This window comes from Acipenser ruthenus, chromosome 6 (assembly GCF_902713425.1).
Source record: "Acipenser ruthenus chromosome 6, fAciRut3.2 maternal haplotype, whole genome shotgun sequence".
Classification (NCBI taxonomy): domain Eukaryota; kingdom Metazoa; phylum Chordata; class Actinopteri; order Acipenseriformes; family Acipenseridae; genus Acipenser; species Acipenser ruthenus.
The window spans coordinates 34,246,994-34,272,634 of NC_081194.1; the positions used below are offsets into that span (position 1 = coordinate 34,246,994).

Genomic DNA, 25,641 nt, shown 5'->3' on the forward strand with positions numbered 1-25,641 from the left:
GTTGCAGACTTGCTAGTACAGTACTGGTCTCAGGATCACCCCCAGCTGCATACTAAGTTAGTGCAGAACAAGTTGGGGACTAGCTGATCCTTAGCTTTAGTCAGTACTAAGGATGAAGCTTTGTTAGTAACTACTAAGACTGAATTGCCCATTTATTTCCCCCTTTTTTCCCTAAAACTAAATTCACATATATGATCTAATTTTCCCAAAACACCACCAAAATTAACAAAGCTGTGTTGGAGGATAAACAAAACTTTAGGTCCTCATTATTTAATTCATACACAAAACAAAATACATTCATTTATACAACCTAAGTATTGTAAACTAGGTGTAAATCGAATCAGCACAGCTGACAATTTAAAAATAATTACTACTGGGACAGGAAGTAAGAGAAATGTTTATTCGAGGAGATGTTAAATGTATTAAAACAAAAACAAGTGCACAAATACAAAGAATTGTTGTACAAAATTACAACTGCTTAAAGAGACACAGGCAGTCAGCTCCAGTGAATCTGAAAACTGACAAGTGGTAACTCCCAACCCCCATGAAACAATTTTACTTTTTAAATGTCTATTTATGATCAGGAGTAGTCTATTTTGTAATCTTAAATGGTATAAGTGCAACACAAAATGATGGGGACCCTTAAGTTAATCCTGCACTGACAAACTTATTAGGTTTTGTGTCTATTCTAAACATTGAATATCATACTGGCCCGAATTTAAGGCAGCCTGTTACTTTTCAAAAGAAAATATAAAGAAATGTATTACATGTACCGTAAACCAAAAGATTTATAAGGGGGGAACTTTATCAAGATGATATGTAGCCTAAAATTTTTAAAATGACTGGGGAGGAATTAAGTTTTTTATTATTGTTTATTTATTTTTTAATTTTTGTTAATGGAACGTGTGCAAGACACAAACCTCAAGTGTATTTTATTTGTTGCAGTTCTTGTTCTGCATTTCCTAAACAACTGTTCATTTTAAGCTACTTTTTTTACACAACAGTACTCACACGTTTGGTCACCATCACAACTGTTGAAAGAAACTGGGGTTCATGTATTCTGCTGGTGTTAATATACCTGATGAAGACCCGTAGAATCGAAACATGTTGTTTGTTTTACAATTGTGTCTTTTTTAAACCAATGAAGAGATTTTGAGAATATAAAACAAGCAAGAGTCAAGTATTTAAACCTCTTTGAAACAAAATGATGCATTTTGTTTGGTAATCCATTTAAATATAGTTTGGCTGAAAGAAATGTGAACGCTTGCAGTGCCGTAGAGACTCTACTTTCATTGTGTGTGTGTGTATATATATATGTGTAGGTTGCATGAATTGGATGAGCACAATATTTATTTATTTGCTCTGCTTACGGTCATGTGCATACACATTTTAACAACAAGTTTGTTTTTTTAACCATTCGGCAACGTTCAGCCGAACAGACTGTTCAACTTATGTTAATTCAAGCGGTTACCAAATCGTACAGTAGTATAAAAAAAAAACTTTGCGCTTTTGATATTCACTAGCTTTTGCATGTGGCATCCGTTGGCAAAACACTTTCAGTAGTAATCTGTAACAAACCAGATTCTAGTCATAACTTCCTCTAGCGGTTAATAAACCAGCATATCGCATGGACTTCAGTTTTACTGCGAAGAGTAGCATACCATACTGTAAAATTGTTATAGGTGGCTGTGGCTACCACTGTATGCACTATAAAGCTCCAATAAACAATCACATGCTTAGTTTAGCTTTTGTATACTGTACTTTATAAAAACAGTGTTGATAGTCTGGTTTATTTATATTCTTTAGGTGTTCGCTGTAGGGACATCTGTTGTCCACACTCTATCCTGCCGTGAAAGTGCGGCTGGGGGAGCTGGTCTCCTGACCTTCCCCCTCCTCTTCACGGCCAGCAGTTCCCCTCCGTGGGGCTCCGACCACACGATCTCCTGCCGCGAAAGTGCGGCTGGGGGAGCTGGTCTCCTGACCTTCCCCCCCCTTCTTCATGGCCGGCAGTTCCCCTCCGTGGGGCTCCGACCACATAATCTCCTGCCGCGAAAGTGCGGCTGGGGGAGCTGGTCTCCTGACCTTCCCCCTCCTCTTCACGGCCAGCAGTTCCCCTCCGTGGGGCTCTGACCACACAATCTCCTGCCGCGAAAGTGCGGCTGGGGGAGCTGGTCTCCTGACCTCCCCCCCCCCTTCTTCATGGCCGGCAGTTCCCCTCCGTGGTCCTCAGACCACATGATCTCCGGCCGCGAAAGTGCGGCTGGGGGAGCTGGTCTCCGGACCTCTCCCCCTTTCTTCATGGCCGTCCGTTCCCCTCCGTGGGGCTCCGGCCATAGTGTAGCGACCCCAGGCGATGCCGACGGCAGGAGGGGAGCCCCTGGCCATGAAGGAGGCAGCAGGAGCTCTGCTTCTCCCAATGGTGGTGGTGGTGGAGGTAGAGATAGCTCCTGCTCCTCTCCTCTTGAAGGCCAAGGCGGCAGGGGCTCCTCCCCTTCAGGCGGCCAAGGCGGCAGGGGCTCCTCCCCTTCAGGCGGCCAAGGCGGCAGGGGCTCCTCCCCTTCAGGCGGCCAAGGCGGCAGGGGCTCCTCCCCTTCTGGCAGCGAAGGCGGCTCCTCCCCTTCTGGCAGCGAAGGCGGCTCCTCCCCTTCTGGCAGCGAAGGCGGCTCCTCCCCTTCTGGCAGCGAAGGCGGCTCCTCCCCTTCTGGCAGCGAAGGCGGCTCCTCCCCTTCTGGCAGCGAAGGCGGCTCCTCCCCTTCTGGCAGCGAAGGCGGCTCCTCCCCTTCTGGCAGCGAAGGCGGCTCCTCCCCTTCTGGCAGCGAAGGCGGCTCCTCCCCTTCTGGCTGCAACAGGGAAACCAGCAGGCATGTTCCCTCTGCTGGCGGTGGTGGAAGCGGAACCAGCAGGCATGCTCACTCTGCTGGTGGTGGTGGGAGCGACACACAGTCCTCCCAGGGCGGTGGAGGTGGAACCAGCAGGAACTCACCCTCTGCTGGCGGAGGTGGGAGCGACCCACAGTCCTCCCAGGGCGGCGGAGGTGGAACCAGCAGGAACTCTCCCTCTGCTGGCGGATACCTGGGCTGTGGACGTTCGGCCTTCCCCCTCTTGGGCTGTGGACGCACTGGCTCCTCCCTCTTGGGCTGTGGACGCACTGGCTCCTCCCTCTTGGGCTGTGGACGCACCGACTCCTCCCTCTTGGGCTGTGGACGCACCGACTCCTCCCTCTTGGGCTGTGGACGCACCGACTCCTCCCTCTTGGGCTGTGGACGCTCAGTCTCCCTCTCCAGGTCTCCTCTCTCAGGTGGTGATGGGACCAGCAGGCACTCTCCCTCTGCTGGTGGGAATGGACATAGCAGGCACCCCTCTGACAGGAGAGGGCAGTTGAGTGGAGAATGCCCCCGCTCACCGCAGATGGGGCACCAGCAGTCATGCATGACCGCCCGGAGAATGGCATCCCGCGGCTGGTAGCTCCCGCTTCTGGGGTCTCCCCCGGGGTATCTGGTCCTGGCTCGCTTGGGCAGCCCACTCCTCTCCCTGGTATTGGGTGGGGCAGATGGCCACGGTGTGGCCAAACTCCCCACAACCAGGGCACCACTCCTCCACCACAACAACCCCTGGTGGCCGCTGTTGCAGCAGCTTTTGCTGCCTTCTGCAGCTCTTCCTCCTCTCTCCTCTCATCTTTCTTCCTCCCATCCTCCTCTTCACCCTTCTTTCTCCACACACTCAAAAAACGAAAAAAAACTGAAAAAGCTGCAGTACCCTCTTCTGCCTGCGTCCTGGAGGCGCTGCGATCCCACGCAGGACACCACGTGTGACAGGGATGGCTAGTGGTGACGTCAGACCAGAAGAAGGCACAACAAAAACAAAAGGTACGGTGCAGTGGCGCGGGCGCCGTTTTATTTAAAGCAAACAAAAATAAAATAAATATTTCAACAAAAATAAACACTGTGCTCACCGAGCAAAACAAAAGGGTAAACAAAAACAAAATCACGAACACTACAACCCGTCAGGCTGGGCAATCGCCTTCACTGACGCTAGTTAGTTTCGGGTTTTAAATAAATTCTCTCGCTCTCCGTCTCTCTACTTGCTCTCTCCTCTTTAACACCCACCCCGAGCTAGAGAGCTGCAGGCTTTTTATAACAGGTGACCATCTCCCGATTAGCAACAAATTAAATCACCTAATTCGGGAGATGGCCACCTTCTGCACGAGTTTTAATTATTACTCCTGGCAGAGGACGAGCACCGATCTCGCCTCTGCCAGGACACGTTTTAAAAATAAACAAAACAATAACACAGCGGTACGCCGTCATCTTTACATAAATAATTATTCCTGCGGCGCTCGCCGTCATACATATAATAAAACAAATCATAAAACAAAACAAATACAAAATACACTGCACATGGGCGGAGGGGTCTCCGTTCTAAAACGGAAATAAACATCCACCATTGTTTATTACATATTTAATAGAAATCAGACTTTGCTTTTGATTTTTTATTCAACATAATATTGTAAATAATAAAACAAATGAAAATGGCATGGACAAAAATGATGGGACCGCTAACCTAATATTTTGTTGCACAACCTTTAGAGGCAATCACTGCAATCAAACGTTTTCTGTAGCTCTAAATGAGACTTCTGCACCTGTTAACAGGTAGTTTGGCCCACTCTTCCTTTGGCCCAACTGCTCCAGCTGTCTCAGGTTTGATGGGTGCCTTCTCCAGACTGCAAGTTTCAGTTCTTTCCATAGATGTTTGATAGGATTCAGATCAGGACTCATAGAAGGCCTCTTCAGAATAGTCCAATGTTTTGTTCTAATCCATTCTTGGGTGCTTTTAGCTGTGTGTTTTGGGTCATTATCCTGTTGGAGGACCCATGACCTGCGACTGAGACAGAGCTTTTTGACACTGGGCAGTACGTTTCGCTCCAGAATGCCTTGATAGTCTTGAGATTTCATTGTGCCCTGCACAGATTCAAGGCACCCTGTGCCAAGCGCAGCAAAGCAGCCCCAAAACATAACCGAGCCTCCTCCATGTTTCACTGTAGGTATGGTGTTCTTTTCTTTGAAAGCTTCATTTTTTCGTCTGTGAACATAGAGTTGATGTGACTTGCCAAAATGCTTCAGTTTTGACTCATCTGTCCAAAGGACATTCTCCCAGAAGGATTGTGGCTTGTCAATATGCATTTTAGCAAATTCCAGTCTGGCTTTTTTATGTTTTTCTTTCAAAAGTGGAGTCCTCCTGGGTCTTCTTCCATGGAGCCCACTTTCGCTCAAAAAGCAACGGATGGTGCGATCAGAAACTGACGTACCTTCACCTTGGAGTTCAGCTTGTATCTCTTTGGCAGTTATCCTTGGTAGAAAAAGAACCATTCGCACTATCCTTCTGTTCAATCTGGGGTCGATTTTCCTCTTGCGGCCACGCCCAGGGAGGCTGGCTACAGTTCCATGGACCTTAAACTTCTTAATAATATTTGCAACTGTTGTCACAGGAACATCAAGCTGCTTGGAGATGGTCTTGTAGCCTTTACCTTTACCATGCTTGTCTATTATTTTCTTTCTGATCTCCTCAGACAACTCTCTCCTTTGCTTTCTCTGGTCCATGTTCAGTGTGGTGCACACAATGATACCAAACAGCACTGACTACTTTTCTCAATTTAAATAGGCTGAATGACTGATTACAAGATTGGAGACATGTGTGATACTAATTAAAGAAACTAATTAGTTTGAAATATCACTATAATCCAATTATTTATTATCTTTTCTAAGGGGTACCAACAAATGTGTCCAGGCCATTTTAGAATATTTTTGTAGAATAAGCAATAATCCATCTCTTTTCACAACTCCTTTGCTTTATTCTATGACATACCAAAGGCATGCAAGTATACATGATAAAATAGCTTTTAATTTCATCACTTTTCAGGAGGAATGAAGCATTATTTCAATGAGCTGTAAGGGTACCAACAAATTTGAGCACGTCTGTATAATATATATATATATATATATATATACATATATACACACACACTTTTTTTTTTCTTATTTAAACATTTGTTAATTCGAGAACTTTCATTAAAAAAAAACAAAAAAAAAACAAACACTCAAACTAGGTTTGTGTGTGTCTGTATATAGGAGTTGTATACTATTAGGAACATACTGAGTTGCACATGGCTGCTTGTATGCAGACAGTTTAATAAAGATATATACACGAGGGTGCTGAGCACTCGCTTATTTTTCCCCCCATGCAGTGCATAGGCTTTAGTATAGTACTCATGTCTGTAGTTTAAAATAAAGTACCAAATGCAACACACGTTTAGGCTATATTACACTTTTGCCATATGTTTTTTTTGGTTTTCTTTTTGCAATTACATTCAATGTATGTGCAAAAAAAAAAAATCCTGGGTCAAAATGTTTAATAGTCAAAAGTTCCACTTTTCTACAGTAATTTTACAGTGAGCTAGCATTTATTTTTATTTTATAAACAATATTTGTGTTTATATGTTAGAAAACCAGTGTACAACTTATCAAAACGAAACCATGAGGTAAAGTTAAAAGCCTAAGCATATTGTTTAAAATCAATGCTTACCTTCTCACGCAGTGCTTACACAAATCATGTTTTACTTACGCAGACAGTTCAGTGCCGCTTACTGCTCAATGCAGAGCCGCTTCCTGCTTCATTGGGTCACGGACAATAATTATGATTATCGATAATTTTTCAATGCAATTAAATTATCGTGATTATCAATTATTGTTCCAACCCTAGTGCCTGCTGTACTGAACACTCTGATGGCACTGAGTGGTAGATTTGCAATCTGCATTAATATCTTGGCGTCTTCTCAAGTGGGTGGAAAGATTGTTTTCGTTTTCAGTATAGTTAATTTCTTTGCAACATATTTTACAAATTGCATGCAACATCAATCTCATTTCTTTTTTCATTTAGATAACCAAAATGATGCCACGCTTGATTAAGTTTCTTCTTTATCTTTGTTTTGATTTGACACTTGTTCTTTTGAGACTGCCGTCTTTGCAGTGCAAATTTAAAATTAGTATTTCTGTATGGTTTACAAGAGTTCAGCAACTACCTCTAATCAAATGCAGTGTATTTCTCAGACGCTTTGCTGTGTCAGGCCCATGAGCAAAGTGAGTGCAAGAGAACACACAACTTAATTAATGGTAGTCACCGTACACTTACATATACCATGTACATATTAGATATCATTAAATCTAATTTAAAAAAAACAGAAAACATAATTGCTGTACTTAATCTGCTTTTATAGAAGATGTTGTGCTTTAAACGTTTAACATGCTGTGTCATGGACAGTGAGTGTATTCATATCATGTTGTAGCAGTATGGCTGACAGTGTATTGATTGAACCAAACCTTAAGTACATACTAGTGAATCATTGCACCCCTAATAGTTAAAAGCAGATTTTGAGTAGTTGCGACATTTGTAAGAAAACAAACAAACAATATTATATATATATATATATATATATATATATATATATATATATATATATATATATATATATATATATATTCACTTTATATATATATATATATATATAAAAATATAAAGCAATAAAAGCTATTTTTAGGCTTAATAAAAGTTTATGTCCCAAGTGTTGATCGTGTATTATGTTGGCAGGTAGAAAATAGAAACCATGATGAAAATTTATTGTATTTTATTAGTTGAAGGCCCAACAAATTAACTGCAGTCTAGATATTGTAATAACAGAGTTATTACATATTGCAACGGGAGTAAATCAAAGAGACTCCCCCAATTCCACTATTATAAAACAAACACAAGCAATACTTATGTCTTTACAACAGTATACAAGCAGAAACCAAACTTGACAGTTCTGCAAGCATTAAAAGGAGGACAGTTAAGATGCTCAAATAAAGATTAAAGTTTCACACCAAATATATATTTTTTCCTAATACAGAAGCAAAGCTAACCTACCGTGATAGGAGACTGGGCAGAGGGTGTGTAAGGCATGTGGGGTGGAGTCATGAAGGTCTGGAATCTGGAAGGCCGCTGTTTTTGTGCAAAGGCAGAGATGGGCATTGTTTCATGAGGTTCATTGCTCTGGGGAAAAAGAAAAAACAAAAATTTAAAGTCCAATGGACAAAGCAAATTTAAAGAATAATGTTTAAATTTAGCTGGACTCAAACCATCATTCCAAAAAAATAGTAAACTTCTTACCTATCCAAATAAGAAAAAAAATAATAAAAATAAATAAATAAATCAAATTTAAAAGTGAAAGTCAAGGCACTTACAAGTACTTCGTAGTCAGGAACAGTGTGTGTTCCCAGGCCATTCCTGTCAAATGTTACTCTGTAGGTAGCAGCAATGGTATCAACAGCATCTATCTGTCCAGTAAACAACCCATCATGTACACCTCTCAGTCGAGCTACAGTTGACATGGAGGACAGTTTAGTACAGTCAATAAGGAAGACAGTTTAGTTTTGATAGTTAAGTGTTTCACACAGCCATCTATTATTTCCAAACCCTCGACAAATGAAGGTTATTGCCCATCCATTTTATCTAGGTTTCAAAATATTCAGAATTGTTAACTTAAGCACATTTGCATCTTATACTGTATTTACCAAAAGGCAATCTGATTTTCTGGTTTAAGACAACCAAGGTATTTCATTCAGTACGTTTAAGTGGGTTCAGGTATTCAGATTTTTCCGTAACTTGATTTGATGCAATCTCTAAACAATATGTATTATGGCAATTATTATTATTATTTTTTTAGATCTGCTTGAGTTCCTCATTTTTTTTATCAGATTCCTGCAAGTCTGCACATGTTAATTGCTGTACTCTCTGTTTATTGGTCCAATATTTCATATGCTGACGGTTATCCCTATTGCACTAAAACTACTGGTACTCTGTACGCATGTAAAAACACACATTCACTACAGTACATAGTTCATATTTTAAATTTTACAAAAAAAAAAAAGAGTGATCTTTAACTGCTGTTAAAAAGCAAAGTTAGTCAGCAAACATGGCATATACTTAAAACAAACTATATTGTTATCATTAGCATTGTTATTCACCGCCTAAAATAAGCCTTTTGTTGCTCCTGGAGGAGAGTATTTGTTTATTTTGCTTTTATCCATGACGATTCTGATAGACTTTTTATTTCAATGAACACACGGCACAAAGTGCAGAAAGCATAATTCCAGTTACGCCAAGAACTATTGCGTAAAATATTAATTTAATTATAACAGCGAAATGTTACAAAATAAGAATATTACGACGTTTGAAAACAAATGGTTATAAACTATGTTCTTTTATTTTCCGAAAGAAAGTTATCATTTTGCTATTTTTACTTTTTCACAAAGGCCTATTCTCCATAACTATGTATACGTGTATTGCTTCAAGAATGGACAGGTGTCGCACAAATGACGACATTCTGAATTGTGACTGGTCACTAAACGTTTTACCAGTCACAGGTAGCAGTTCTTCCTTGCGGTAACACTTATTTAAATGAATATAACTATCCATAACTAAAACACATGGATCTGTGTAAACTGATTGGTGACTGACATTTGATATCAACAAACATTTGATATTAACAATTGTTTTGAGTTTTTGTTTCGTAAAAATAAATACAAAAGAAAAGCATTCCTTGGACTACATATTATATAATCCAAAATCTTTATTTCCACCCTTACACAAGATGCTGTTTTATAACTTGCCAAGCAAAACTGATAGTTATCACTTTCCTTTCTCCTCATGCATTGCTGCTTTTTAGATAATGTTTTGTTAATCTTTTGCGATCTAAAAAATTGAAGTTGTTGGGCTGTAATATTTACAAGTACTACTGTATTGTTGGTCAGCATTAGCCAATTGGGATAAGATTGTCAATCTAGCAAATGTTTAATAAATATGTATATATAGGTCCCCAACACTTTGATCTGTTGAGATGCACTGAAAAGGGAACGTGACAAAATAAAACTGTTGTTCTCCCAACTCCCATGGTTCAGGTACCAAGTCCCTGTGTGCTCGGTGCTGTGTTTTTGGTTTTCTGGCTGGAAATATGGATATAGTAGCTTTAATAATCACATGTGCAGGAATGATGTCAAAGTTTGCACATGTGCAGTACACTACTGGAGTAAGTTTTCAGAAAACTGGTTTACATGACTTGATAGCGGAATTACTTTTTGGAAGACTATATTCCGAAAAACATCAGAATATTTTTGCAGAGGATTAGGCCAGTTTCAGACGGATGCTCTAGAGGCGTGCCGAACTCAATTCAAGCACAAAATTCCCAATTAAGTACATGAGTAGAGCGCCACCTGAAACAATTAAATTTGCCTTAACGCTCTTTTGCCACTAGCACGCCTTCCTCTGCTGCTCCAAGTAGCTCTGGTGCACCTTGGTTTCATAAGGAGCTCCAGCGGCAAACTGAACTAAGCTGTAATTAATGCTAATGTACACAAATGATATGCTAAACAGTATCGTGTATCCCACAATACTAATCAATCGTGGCAGAGCCCATGGAGGAGCAGGGGGCAGGGGCCAAATTCTTGAAAGTCTTCTTAAGACAAAACTTAAAGTTCGTAAGAAAATAGTTAAGATCTTCCTAAGATTGTTCTTAAGTTTAATTCTTCAATTATTCTTACAATCTGAAATTTCTTCTTAAGAACTTCTTAAATATTGTCAAAAAAATAAAAATCCTGAGTAATAGACCTAAGGCAAACCATTTAAAAACATGTATTGTGATTTAGCACACATTACATTTTAATTACTGTATTTATTTATACATATTACTAAAATAAATAAATATTAATGTGAATGCAGACTTCTGTTCGTTTCATCTGAGCAATTTATTTTGATCCTCTTATACATTCAGGCAAATCTAAACAGAAATAAAACAACAATACAATGACTCAGTAATTGTCAGTGACGGGCTTTTTAACTAAATGGAGTTGCTGTGATTCGTGTTCTTGTAGCTCGACTTAATAAAAATGCAGCTGTAAAAATAAAATGTCTCGTAGCCCAACTCCCAGCAGCAGCACAGAGCTCTGTTTTTTCAACTGACCGAAAATCGTGCTTCTACCTGGGGAATCTGCTCGCTGATCTGTCCTTAGCATTATGGTTTCCGAAAAGGGAGATAGCCCCGTTGACTAGATTGTAGTGCGGCTGACAGATCAGTGTTTGCTCCAGGACTTACAGACTGAGGGTCAATGTGTCCCCCTCTTAATTTTAGGGGGACATTTTCTTCAGTGAGGGGGTCAATATGTTTGATGATTCAGAATCAACCACCATTTTTTATTTTTGTTTGTTTTAAATATGCCAACAGAGCTCTGAAGAACAAAAAATAAAACTGTAAAGCTGTAGATAAAACCAAGGTGTCTCTACAATACTGTCACTGTTGGGGAAAATATTTTGAATTGTATCAGTGACGCTGGTGTATCACGGAGTAGAGGACATTCATTGTACCAAATCACATTAGAAAAGGGGTTTTCAATCTTTTTAAACTGCATACCCCTTTCCAAAAATGTAGTCCACCGCATACCCCCATCGGAGAGAGAAAAAAAAGGTCTGTACAATAACATGATAGAACAAAACGTACAAGCCTTGGAGTGTACGATAGATACAATTATAAAAAAGTTACAGTATTATAACAGAAAAAATATATATATTATATTTACTTTTGGATAAAAAAGTCCCTCAAAACAGGTTTCTAGTTGTTAGGAACATCAACATAATTTTATTTTAAATCCTAATTAAAATCAACAAAGCTTCCGTGTTAGCCTCAATCACTCAAATGACACTGGACTATTCTGTGATGGCAAATGGCAATCATGATAATAAAATTACAGAAAAGGTGGCAAAGAAAAGTTCACTATCCACACATCTCTACAGCTGACCTCATTATGAAAACATATTACTGGCATTTTTAAATTAATGGTGACTAGAACATACAGTACTGATGCTAATTAAAAAATAATAATAAAACGCTTACCTAGTATCAGTGTGATGGATGTCCCTGCTTGTTACCACACAAATCACTGATGATGGCAGGGAAACTGGAGAGAGCTTCAGTCGCAAGACATTTTTGGCATTTTTAATCTGACGGTATTTCGTCTTGATCGCCCTTTGCTAGTAATGTACTAGTATTGAGCCAACAAGCCATATTTTTTCACTGGATTGAAAGCTAAAAACTCTTACTCTCACACCAGACGCAACAGCATGTCAAACTAGACCGCATGACAATACTTCGGCTTCTGACTGGCCATACATTCTGTATTCTGAAATGAACCAATAGTACTTAAGTTAAAATGAACTTTAATCGGGTCATTGAAAAAAGTAAATATCGATTTACAAGCATGAACGCACACAGGAAATAAAATGAGTTAGACTAGTTTTTTAAAATATAAAAAAAAAAAAAAAAAGTAAAAAAAGTCTTTTGTATCCCAAAGACAGGCTGCAGTAACCATCCAACTGTTTATATGACATTTAAAACAGGGCTTAAAAATATGTACATATTTAATATGTAAATTAGTCGTGTGTGCACTGAACGCTCTGTCACAGCACATCAGTCTGGTGTTGGCGATTAAACGTTGATTACATGACAAAAGTTTGCAATAGATTGGCAAGTGGTACTAAAAATGCGTTTCAGAACCGCCATTTCAGAATTTCTCGCGTACCCCCAGGGGTACGTGTACCCCCAGTTTGAAAACTGCTAGAAGAAACCACATTACCAAGAGATACAGTTTAATAGTAGTAGTATTTAAATGTCGTTGTCCTGACTGGAAAATTCTTCCAGCTTTCCCTTTATTTTGACAATTTCCATATCAAAAAAGGCATTATTATCTTGACATTTTTCATTTAGCCCCCAAGTAAATAAATATTTTTTTCAAAAACAACTGTTGCTTTATTTTTACAACACAAGTTGGTGTTGTTGATATGATAAACACGTATATCTGCTTCAGGTACTGTATTTCATTTTTTTTCAAGGTTCAACTATGTATTTCATTGGTTTTGTGTATTTGCTATAGTTTTAACTTATTTTAATACTGCACATAATTATATGGTTTAGAAAATGCTACTTACCAAAACCATGCTGCACGTGAACTGTATTACATAATAATTTCCTTTAATCCAAATGCAGTGGTGTTTTCTCAATGCAAAATGTATTGTAGGCATATATACAGTGCTGTATAAAACCACATACACTATATTTAATTTATATATATGTATGTATATATATATATATATACATATATATATATATACACATATATACACACACTATATATATATATATATATATATTTATATATATATTATATACACACACACACACATACAGTGCCTTGCAAAAGTATTCAGACCCCTGACCAATTCTCTCATATTACTGAATTACAAATGGTACATTGAAATTTCGTTCTGTTTGATATTTTATTTTAAAACACTGAAACTCAATCAATAATTGTAAGGTGACATTGGTTTTATGTTGGGAAATATTTTTAAGAAAAATAAAAAACAAACATCTTGCTTGCATAAGTATTCAACCCCCACGCATTAATATTTGGTAGAGCCACCTTTCGCTGCAATAACAGCTTTAAGTCTTTTGGGGTAAGTATGTACCAGCTTTGCACACAGTGTCGGAGTGATTTTGGCCCATTCTTCTTGGTAGATTTGCTCCAGGTTGTTCAGGTTGGTTGGACGACGCTTGTGGACCGCAATTTTCAAATAGTGCCACAGATTCTAAATGGGATTGAGATCAGGACTTTGACTGGGCGACCCTTAGGACATTCACCTTTTTGTTCTTGAGCCACTCCAATGTTGCTTTGGCCTTGTGCTTGGGATCATTGTCCTGCTGAAAGGTGAATTTCCTCCCAAGCTTCAGTTTTTTTAGCGGACTGAAGCAGGTTCTCTTGCAGTATTTCCCTGTATTTTGCTCCATCCATTCTTCCTTCAATTTTAACAAGATGCCCAGTCCCTGCTGATGAGAAGCATCCCCACAGCATGATGCTGCCATCACCATACTTCACTGTAGGGATGGTGTGTCTTGAGGCATGGGCAGCGTTAGGTTTCCGCCACACATAGCGCTTTGAGTTTTGGCCAAAAAGCTCCATCTTGGTCTCATCTGACCACAAAACCTTTTCCCACATCGCAGCTGGGTCACTCTCATGCTTTCTGGCAAACTCCAGACGTGCTTTCAGGTGGTTCTTTTTGAGTAACGGCTTCTTTCTTGCCACCCTCCCATACAGGCCAGTGTTATGCAGAGCTCTTGATATGGTTGACTGGTGCACCATTACTCCACTCCCAGCCACTGAACTCTGTAGCTCCTTCAAAGTGATTGTTGGCCTCTCTGTGGCTTCTCTCACAAGTCTCCTTCTTGTTTGAGCGCTGAGTTTTGAGGGACGGCCTTTTCTTGGCTGTGCTTGGGTGGTGTGATGCAGCTTCCACTTCCTGATTATTGATCCAACTGTGCTCACTGGGATTTTTTGTACCCTTTCCCTAATCTATGCAATTGTATTACTTGATCTCTAACTTCTGTAGAATGCTCTTTGGTCTTCATTTTCCTTCAGATTCACAGCCTGACCAATGATCCTTCAACAGTGGGGTTTTTATCCAGAAAATGTGACAGCAACTTTAATGGTTCACAGGTGGAGGCCAATGGTAAGGTAATTGTGTCCTCGTTAGGGCAATTTCTTTCATCGGTGTAAACTGGGAGCTTCCACAGCACAGGGGTTGAATACTTATGCAAGCAAGACATTTCAGTTTTTTATTTTTCTTAAAAATATTTCCGATCATAAAACCAATGTCACCTTACAATAATTGATTTTGAGTTTCAGTGTTTTAAAATAAAATATCAAACAGAACGAAATTTCAATGTACCATTTGTAATTCAGTAATATGAGAGAATTGGTCAGGGGTCTGAATACTTTTGAAAGGCAGTGTGTGTGTGTGTGTGTGTATATATATATATATATATATATATATATATATATATATATATATATATATATATATATATAGATATATATATATATATATATATATATAAATTTTATTATGCGCGTTATAGGCCTACTGGCGAAATGGCCAAGAGACAGTTGGTGCTTAACACATACGGAATTATTTTGGCCCTAAACTTTAGCATTTTTGGTCATAGAAAAGACAAATTTCACATATTTTATAACGTTACCTTAGGCTATTTTTTTTTTTTTGTTAATTATGCGTTTTCGTTTCACAAATCTTCTGCACACAGTATTTTTAAGCACAACTATAATAGCCTATATTTCAACAGTCACTGCCGAAGCTTATTACTTATTCTTCCAGAAGTAATGATCGGGTGTAACAGGGATACAAGGTTATATTTGCGCCGGGCCATGTTTTATAACAAGCCTGATGATGTCTCCAGGCTTTACTGTGAAACTGATTGTAACCAGGGAGGGTGTGAGCGCATTCTACTGGACTGGAGAATAATGGCACGGGAGTTTAATTATGAAAAACACAAGTGTAAACAAACAAGTAAAAAAGATTAGCCTGTCGTCACACATGTCATGGTAATACAAAATGCATTAATTTACTGCGTATTGGTATTGCGTCTGGTCAGGGAAGGGGGACACACGGGCGCGTTAAGAGATTTTCAGCGGGACATTTTTTATTTCAGCGGGGCATTGGCGCAATGGCGCGGCCTAGCGCGAACACTGATAGATCATGGTCATCTTAAGGGTAAAATTCAGATTTATTATTATTTTGTTACAATAAAGGTGACAAATTATGGTTAAATGTGATTAAAACTAGTTTAGCTGTGTATTTGTTTGACACGCACGAACTGTGCTGTGTAGGCCTACTGTTCTCAAACAAATGAGTTTTTCTTTATAATAACCATATGTCATCATTTGTCTACGATGCAATTTTTATTTAAGACACCTTTGGAATAAGTGCGAAACGCTTTCGGCATGCCTCTGGAGCACCCGTCTGAAACTGGCCTTAGTTTCAAAACACGAAAATATTAATTCACCTGTCACTTTCGTCCCTATTACTAAAGGCAGTGGGATTTCTTCTGGAAGATCTTTGAAGTGTGACACATCTGTGACCTTTCTCTGCTGCAGTACTCTGATTTTCTGTCGTTTCTGCTTTAATGCCGATCTCTCCTCTGCAAAGAATGCTGCTGAACACCTACATGGCAGCAGAAAATACTCATAAAAAGGAGGCAGGTTATAGATGCATTAACGTTAAGAGCTGCACAAACAGATTACTCGAATTGAGCTCTCCACAGAAATCAGGTGCTGACAATCTGGTGGTCTTTGGTGTTGATTGAGCTAATTTACTATTCAAAGTGAAATAAGTGAACAAAACAACTGCTTGGATTTGTGCACATTGCTATTCTACATAGTCTAAGAAAAGCAGCAATGTACACAAATCCAAGCAGCTGTTTTACTTAGAATGGTAAATTGTACAGCTCTATCAACATTTACAATTTTGGTTAAACAATTGAGGCAATTGAGGCAAAGAATGCGGATGAATTTTCTTTATTATTTCTTTTTTTTAAATGTAATATGCTCCAATGTTGTTAACTGAATATATCAATTACTGCAAAAATGTAATAAGGACCAGGGTTCCGACCTTCTTTAATTGAGCCAATTGCAAGCCTGCACACTAATGTACAGGATTACACAGTGCTCAAGTGATTTCTTGATTCATTGACAGATTCATGGAAGATAAATCAGCGTTTAAGGACCCTTCAATAATTAACTGACGTCATTTGTTTTATATGAACAATTTTTGTTGTATTGTAGCATGTTCAGGAACTTAAGTCAACTTGTATTACACAGTACTATTTTAATACAAGCAAGTCCCTTACCGTCTTGGTTTTCCCATCAATCTTCTGATTTTCCCCCATTCTACTCGGGTCAATTTTCTGGTTTTTAGGTTTGGAAACGACTCTTTCAAACAAACACAGAAGTCATTGTCCCCTTCAAATAATGGCCTGTCAACAAAATATATTTGAATCAATAAATACATTAAGGCTTTAAAAACATGTACGCAACACCTTAAAATTGACTGAATAATTTAATAAACAATACTAAAAACATACTATTGTCCAATGGTTTACCAAGCCCCAGGGTTGTAACAAAATAAAAGATTGTGCAAAATGCCTGTTAAGATTACTTCATGTTTTTCATTTTATAAACACTGATTGATTTATTCCATAAGGAGCATTACACAAATTGGAGCAATTTTATTTCTTCTTTACCATGACCTAGAAGACAAAATGTTCTTAACTGTTCAATCAAGTTGGCTTTGCCATCATTATTCATCAAGTTATAAGTGATTATACAAGTAGTTTACATCATAGCCTCCCTGAAAATGGTAGTGATTTGGTCAAGAATAAAAGCAGCAACTTGACACAATCACCCATAATCAGTATCCTATCAAGGACAACGCTTACCGGTCTATATTAGAATAAAACCACTCGTAGATGCACCACTTGTGCGCTTTTGGAAGTTTGAGGAGATTCCGCAATCTGAGCCCAATCTTCTGTGATACTTTTTTATCTGGTGTTGCAGCAGTTGCAAGTTTCTAAATAAAGAAAAAAATAATAATTTATATATATAAAAAAATAAAAGTACACAGCCAAAAAACAGGTAACTAAAAAGCATGCGGTACCCGTGAATCTATCTTTCTAAACATGGGATTTGGGGGATCTCCCTAATAAAAGCTGAATCTCAAAACAATAATTGTGAATATAGTAATTGTTACAGCTGTACTACTAGATTCATTTATCCAACTTTTTGTATGTCCGACTTTGCTCTGGTCCCACCGCCGTCGGATGGATAGGTAGGTAGGTAGGTAGGTAGGTAGGTATCAGTGGTTGGAAATTCTGGCCTCATCATAGGAGCAAAAAGAGACTGAACACTTGCCCTATCATCCTTACACTACCGGGTAATAGTCAATCTCTGTCATGTGATTGGTTCACATCACTGTCAGTCTCGTCCCTTTTCAAAGGAACGCAACTGAAGACAGATGAGAATAATTTTGGAAGCACTTAATATGCATCGCTGAAACATAACCTGGTTAACCGTACAATGGCGTATCAAATGCTTTGATGACATATATGGTTGCATTCTTATAGAACTTAAGGATAAAACAAAATACATTTTGACAACGAATTGCATTAGTTCCATTACTAAGTTGAGCACAAGGTGGCTTCAATAAATGCTTTTCGATTTAAATACAGGCGTACTATGTGATAGTTTGGGATATTCAGTCTATTAAACGGTACCTGTTTATTTTTTAAATTATATATAAAAAATTTAGTTTAATAAACCGCTACCGAGTAAGACCATTTTGCTCCCTAATTTCCAGGCAGGCAAGTTAACTTCTATCCCTGTATGTAATTATATATTAGGGGTGCACTGATAAATCGGTACCCTATCGGCATGGCACCGATATATGGAAATAAATAAATAAATAAATAAATAAATAAATAAATAAATACATACATACAAACAAATCTGCTATCGGCAGTTTGTGTTATTTTAGCCGATAACGTACACCGATATTCGTGCTTCAAATTTTTTGCAGCACAGAATTTAATTGTTTGGTCAGGCGCGCTTACTCATGACGCAAGTACATTGAGACAGTAATTTTCCCAGTGTTGTGTAACGTGCGATCATGCAGTAAATATGTCTCAAAAGAGCGGTGTTTAGATTTGTTTTATTTATTATTATTATACATTTTTTTCTTTTTTAATATCTGAAAACAATAGGATAAAGTTGTGTGCAGCAGAACAGACGATGCTACATTAAATCCAACAATGAACTGCGAGTAGAATATTATTGTGATGCTTTAAAAAAAAAAAATTATATATATACTGTATATATATATACTGTATATATATATATATATATATATATATATATATAGGCTGAATCCTAAAAAACATTGATGGTTTAAGTTATTATTATTTATTTCTTAGCAGATGACCTTATCCAGGGCGACTTGCAATTGACAAGATATCACATTATACAGATTTTTTACATACAATTACCCATTTATACATATATATAGTTCGTGTGTGTCAAACAAATACACAGCTAAACTAGTTTTAATCACATTTAACCATAATTTGTCACCTTTATTGTAACAAAATAATAATAAATCTGAATTTTACCCTTAAGATGACCATGATCTATCAGTGTTCGCGCTAGGCCGCGCCATTGCGCCAATGCCCCGCTGAAATAAAAAATGTCCCGCTGAAAATCTCTTAACGCGCCCGTGTGTCCCCCTTCCCTGACCAGACGCAATACCAATACGCAGTAAATTAATGCATTTTGTATTACCATGACATGTGTGACGACAGGCTAATCTTTTTTACTTGTTTGTTTACACTTGTGTTTTTCATAATTAAACTCCCGTGCCATTATTCTCCAGTCCAGTAGAATGCGCTCACACCCTCCCTGGTTACAATCAGTTTCACAGTAAAGCCTGGAGACATCATCAGGCTTGTTATAAAACATGGCCCGGCGCAAATATAACCTTGTATCCCTGTTACACCCGATCATTACTTCTGGAAGAATAAGTAATAAGCTTCGGCAGTGACTGTTGAAATATAGGCTATTATAGTTGTGCTTAAAAATACTGTGCGCAGAAGATTTGTGAAACGAAAACGCATAATTAACAAAAAAAAAAAAATAGCCTAAGGTAACGTTATAAAATATGTGAAATTTGTCTTTTCTATGACCAAAAATGCTAAAGTTTAGGGCCAAAATAATTCCGTATGTGTTAAGCACCAACTGTCTCTTGGCCATTTCGCCAGTAGGCCTATAACGCGCATAATAAAATTTATATATATATATATATATATATATATATATATATATATATATATATATATATATATATATATATATATATATATATATATATATATATATACACACACACACACACACACACTGCCTTTCAAAAGTATTCAGACCCCTGACCAATTCTCTCATATTACTGAATTACAAATGGTACATTGAAATTTCGTTCTGTTTGATATTTTATTTTAAAACACTGAAACTCAAAATCAATTATTGTAAGGTGACATTGGTTTTATGTTCGGAAATATTTAAGAAAAATAAAAAACTGAAATGTCTTGCTTGCATAAGTATTCAACCCCTGTGCTGTGGAAGCTCCCAGTTTACACCGATGAAAGAAATTGCCCTAACGAGGACACAATTACCTTACCATTGGCCTCCACCTGTGAACCATTAAAGTTGCTGTCACATTTTCTGGATAAAAACCCCACTGTTGAAGGATCATTGGTCAGGCTGTGAATCTGAAGGAAAATGAAGACCAAAGAGCATTCTACAGAAGTTAGAGATCAAGTAATACAATTGCATAGATTAGGGAAAGGGTACAAAAAATCCCAGTGAGCACAGTTGGATCAATAATCAGGAAGTGGAAGCTGCATCACACCACCCAAGCACAGCCAAGAAAAGGCCGTCCCTCAAAACTCAGCGCTCAAACAAGAAGGAGACTTGTGAGAGAAGCCACAGAGAGGCCAACAATCACTTTGAAGGAGCTACAGAGTTCAGTGGCTGGGAGTGGAGTAATGGTGCACCAGTCAACCATATCAAGAGCTCTGCATAACACTGGCCTGTATGGGAGGGTGGCAAGAAAGAAGCCGTTACTCAAAAAGTACCATCTGAAAGCACGTCTGGAGTTTGCCAGAAAGCATGAGAGTGACCCAGCTGCGATGTGGTCAGATGAGACCAAGATGGAGCTTTTTGGCCAAAACAAAGCGCTGTGTGTGGCGCAAACCTAACACTGCCCATGCCTCAAGACACACCATCCCTACAGTGAAGTATGGTGGTGGCAGCATCATGCTGTGGGGATGCTTCTCATCAGTAGGGACTGGGCATCTTGTTAAAATTGAAGGAAGAATGGATGGAGCAAAATACAGGGAAATACTGCAAGAGAACCTGCTTCAGTCCGCTAAAAAAACTGAAGCTTGGGAGGAAATTCACCTTTCAGCAGGACAATGATCCCAAGCACAAGGCCAAAGCAACATTGGAGTGGCTCAAGAACAAAAAGGTGAATGTCCTACAGTGGCCCAGTCAAAGTCCTGATCTCAATCCCATTGAGAATCTGTGGCACTATTTGAAAATTGCGGTCCACAAGCGTCGTCCAACCAACCTGAACAACCTGGAGCAAATCTGCCAAGAAGAATGGGCCAAAATCACTCCGACACTGTGTGCAAAGCTGGTACATACTTACCCCAAAAGACTTAAAGACTATTGCAGCGAAAGGTGGCTCTACCAAATATTAATGTGTGGGGGTTGAATACTTATGCAAGCAAGATGTTTCAGTTTTTTATTTTTCTTAAAAATATTTCCCAACATAAAACCAATGTCACCTTACAATTATTGATTTTGAGTTTCAGTGTTTTAAAATAAAATATCAAACAGAACAAAATTTCAATGTACCATTTGTAATTCAGTAATATGAGAGAATTGGTCAGGGGTCTGAATACTTTTGCAAGGCACTGTATATCCTTCTATGGGGCTGTTTTTACTCTAATGGCACAGGAAATTTAGTTCCAATATATGGCAAAATAGATTCCACAGCATACCAAAAGACATTGGCCAATCGTCTGAAACCCTCCGCTACAAAAAACTTGGTTTAAAAGCGCAACTGGACTTTCCAAAGTAACACATCAAAACCTACTTCAGAATGGTTGAAGAATGAAATCAAGGTTCTGGAATGGCTTAATCAAAGTCCCGATCTAAATCCGATTGAGAATCTTTGGTATGAGTTGAAGAAGGCTGTGCACAAGAGAAGAAGTCCTTGGAATTTAAATGAACGGGAACAATTCTGCGTTGAATAATGGTCAAAAAAATCACTAAACAATCATGCCAAAAACTCATTGACAAATATCCAAATTGTTTAAAAGAGCTAATTATTGCTAAAGGTGCCTAAACTAGCTATTCATTTCATTTTCTTTGTCAGGGTATGAATATTTTTGAAATTAGCATTTTTGGAGTTTAGCAAACAAAATTGCTGAAATAAATAATGTTAGAATATTTCTTGTAACTTTCTCATCCACAAAAGCAAAAACCTTTGCTACAAAAGATTGACTACAACTATGTGTATATAGATGGCAATTCATTAGCCAGGGTTAGAAACCAACACAATTGTGGTAATAATCCTATGGACTACTACCTTTTGAAACTTGCTAGTCCTTCTGTGAAGTTCCTGAGTTGAAACCAACAACAGCTGTTGGGGTCCCCAAAAAATTAGGCTAAATTTGTATTTTCCTAAAAAAACAAACACTTAGAAATGTAGATGTTTTTTATTGGGTTTCTGCATCTGCCTTCCCCACACTGCAAACCCCAATCAAGTCTGTGTGGAGAACACTGTTGACAGCATACTTCACATAGCATATCACTGCCTCAGTAATGGAACTAAAAAAATCGGCAGAACCGATTATATTTAGCAGTTGCCATTCTGGTTTACTGGGCTAGACACTGGGTCCTCACAATAGCATGCATACACTCCTGTGCCCGTTTAGAATTTCTGTAGGTTTTCTCCACATTTAATCATCCAAGTCACACCTCCATTCATCATCAGAATACGGTCGTACATGCTTTGCAAGGGCGTGGCTTTTGTCATATGGGACACAAACCTTGCAGTACATTTTATTCTCTGAAGGAGTAGACTTACTGCAGCCAGTCAAATTACTTAAGTTACTTAAAGTGCGCTGCCTCCTGTCATATTCCTTGTGTTTGTGAATCATCATCTTTCTTTTGTGGTGTGGGGTCGAAACCAGATATACAACTCCAAATTTCTGTAAAATGACTTTACACTTCAAAAAGATGCAATTAATTTTATTCATCGTCGTAGTTTAAATGTTCGGTATTATAAACTCCATCTGCTTTTTAGACATCAAAACAGTATAAAAATGTCAAAATACAAAACAGCTCATGTGAATAACCATTTCCTCACATTACATTTCTTTTAACAGACCATATAAAATTGTTGTACTAATGTTGCACTAAATCTTGTAATACCAATACGTTCGTAATAAGACAGTTAAGCAATCATCCCTTAAATCTATATATTTATTTTACACTGATTAAAGATCAACCTACCAAATAAGTGTGTTGTGTTAAAGCAACTGGGCTTTCAAAAAAAAAAAAAAAAAAAAAAACAACCCTCAATTATTTATTTATATATATATATATATATATATATATATATATATATATATATATATATATATATATATATATATATATATATATATATATATATATATAGTACTGTGCAAAAGTTTTAGGCAGGTGTGAAAAAATGCTGTAAAGTAAGAATGCTTTCAAAAAGAGTTAATAGTTTATATTTATCAATTAACAAAATGCAAAGTGAGTGAACAGAAGAAAAATCTACATCAAATCAATATTTGGTGTGACCACCCTTTGCCTTCAAAACAGCATCAATTCTTCTCGGTACACTTGCCCACAGTTTTTGAAGGAACTCGGCAGGTAGGTTGGCCCAAACATCTTGGAGAACTAACTAAATTTGGGGCCAATCAGGTGCCTCCCTGATGGTATTGCATGATGGATAAGTATCTGCCTGTACTTCTCAGCATTGAGGAGACCATTAATTCTGACTAAATCCCCAACTCCATTTACAGAAATGCAGCCCCAAACTTGCAAGGAACCTCCACCATGCTTCACTGTTGCCTGCAGACACTCATTCGTGTACCGCTCTCCAGCCCTTCGGCGAACAAACTGCCTTCTGCTACAGCCAAATATTTCAAATTTTGACTCATCAGTCCAGAGCACCTGCTGCCATTTTTCTGCAGCCCAGTTCCTGTGTTTTCGTGCATAGTTGAGTCGCTTGGCCTTGTTTCCACATCGGAGGTATGGCTTTTTGGCCGCAAGTCTTCCATGAAGGCCACTTCTGACCAGACTTCTCCGGACAGTAGATGGGTGTACCAGGGTCCCACTGTTTTCTGCCAATTCTGAGCTGATGGCACTGCTGGACATCTTCCGATTGCGAAGGGAAGTAAGCATGATGTGTCTTTCATCTGCTGCAGTAAGTTTCCTTGGCCGACCACTGCGTCTACGGTCCTCAACGTTGCCCGTTTCTTTGTGCTTCTTCAAAAGAGCTTGGACAGCACATCTGGAAACCCCTGTCTGCCTTGAAATTTCTGCCTGGGAGAGACCTTGCTGATGCAGTATAACTACCTTGTGTCTTGTTGCTGTGCTCAGTCTTGCCATGGTGTATGACTTTTGACAGTAAACTGTCTTCAGCAACCTCACCTTGTTAGCTGAGTTTGGCTGTTCCTCACCCAGTTTTATTCCTCCTACACAGCTGTTTCTGTTTCAGTTAATGATTGTGTTTCAACCTACATATTGAATTGATGATCATTAGCACCTGTTTGGTATAATTGTTTAATCATACACCTGACTATATGCCTACAAAATCCCTGACTTTGTGCAAGTGTACCTAGAAGAATTGATGCTGTTTTGAAGGCAAAGGGTGGTCACACCAAATATGGATTTGATTTAGATTGTTCTTCTGTTCACTCACTTTGCATTTAGTTAATTGATAAATATAATCTATTAACATGTCTATTTTTGAAAGCATTCTTACTTTACAGCATTTTTTCACACCTGCCTTTTGCACAGTACTGTGTATATATATATATATATATATATATTATATATATATATATATATATATATATTTTTTTTTAATAGATAAAACGCAATCTTGTCAACGCGAGAGTATATCTGTACACTTTAAGCACTCACCCACAGGACTACTGAGACACAGACAAACTAGTTCTCATCAGTTTTAATTAGTCTCGGGCGAACGGGCCAGCATTACTTTTATTACCCAGATTAGCCCACAAGGTACTGGGTAATAAAATAGTAGGCCTTATTCAGTTTGTAATAAATTTAAATAAATATGGGTTTTGCATAAACCACTTCCCTAGAATCAAAAGCAAGTTCAGCAACTCAGACCTGGGGCACCATTGTAACTCTCTGACTTCTTCTTGGAGATCTTGAATTTATCGGTTTGTCATCCTCCTCATAAAACAAGCGACTTCTTTTGGAGCTTCTGGTTGGCTGGAAAACAAGATAACTGCAGTCAGTAACATAAGCTTTTTCAATATTTTTGAACTGCTCCAACTGCAAAAGTTTTTTACTCAGTCCCTTGATGTCCATAATATAGCAAGTCCTGGTTGTTCACATTCCTTCCAAAAGTAGTTTTAGCTGTAGGGGCAGATAAACTTATTTTTACCTACCTCACTCTGTGGAGCAACTTGAAATACCATTATAGCTCAGGAAAACCACCAGAATTTAGGACGAGCAGATCACATTTGCATATTTAGTGGGGACCTACAAATGGGTGGATTTATATACATACAGGGTTCTCCCCAGGAATTCTGTACAGCCGGGGCGGCAGAACATTGTAGCCGGGAGCACTTAAGGGAAAAATAAAAACTTGCCTTACCTTAAATATATAATACGACAAAGAATTTGAATAATGTGTTGTTTTTCAATGACTATCTGGTTACGATTTATATTCTACATTTTTTTTTCATTACTGTATTATGGTAAATTACCATGCTTATTTAGGCACTCTACGATTTGACTGGGGAAAGAA

General features: G+C 38.4%; 1 protein-coding gene across 1 annotated transcript in view; it reads right to left on the minus strand.

Annotated features, from left to right (window-relative positions):
* lin9 (lin-9 DREAM MuvB core complex component) overlaps nt 1-25,641 on the minus strand; it is a 72,114-nt gene that overhangs the window by 12,433 nt on the left and 34,040 nt on the right. Inside the window, exons 4-9 of the mRNA XM_059025953.1 lie at nt 24,996-25,100; nt 17,423-17,553; nt 16,835-16,960; nt 15,992-16,149; nt 8,274-8,407; nt 7,957-8,082 (exon numbers count right to left, since the gene is read on the minus strand). Coding sequence (XP_058881936.1) covers nt 7,957-8,082; nt 8,274-8,407; nt 15,992-16,149; nt 16,835-16,960; nt 17,423-17,553; nt 24,996-25,100 — 780 coding nt within the window. The remainder of the gene's footprint in view (nt 1-7,956; nt 8,083-8,273; nt 8,408-15,991; nt 16,150-16,834; nt 16,961-17,422; nt 17,554-24,995; nt 25,101-25,641) is intronic.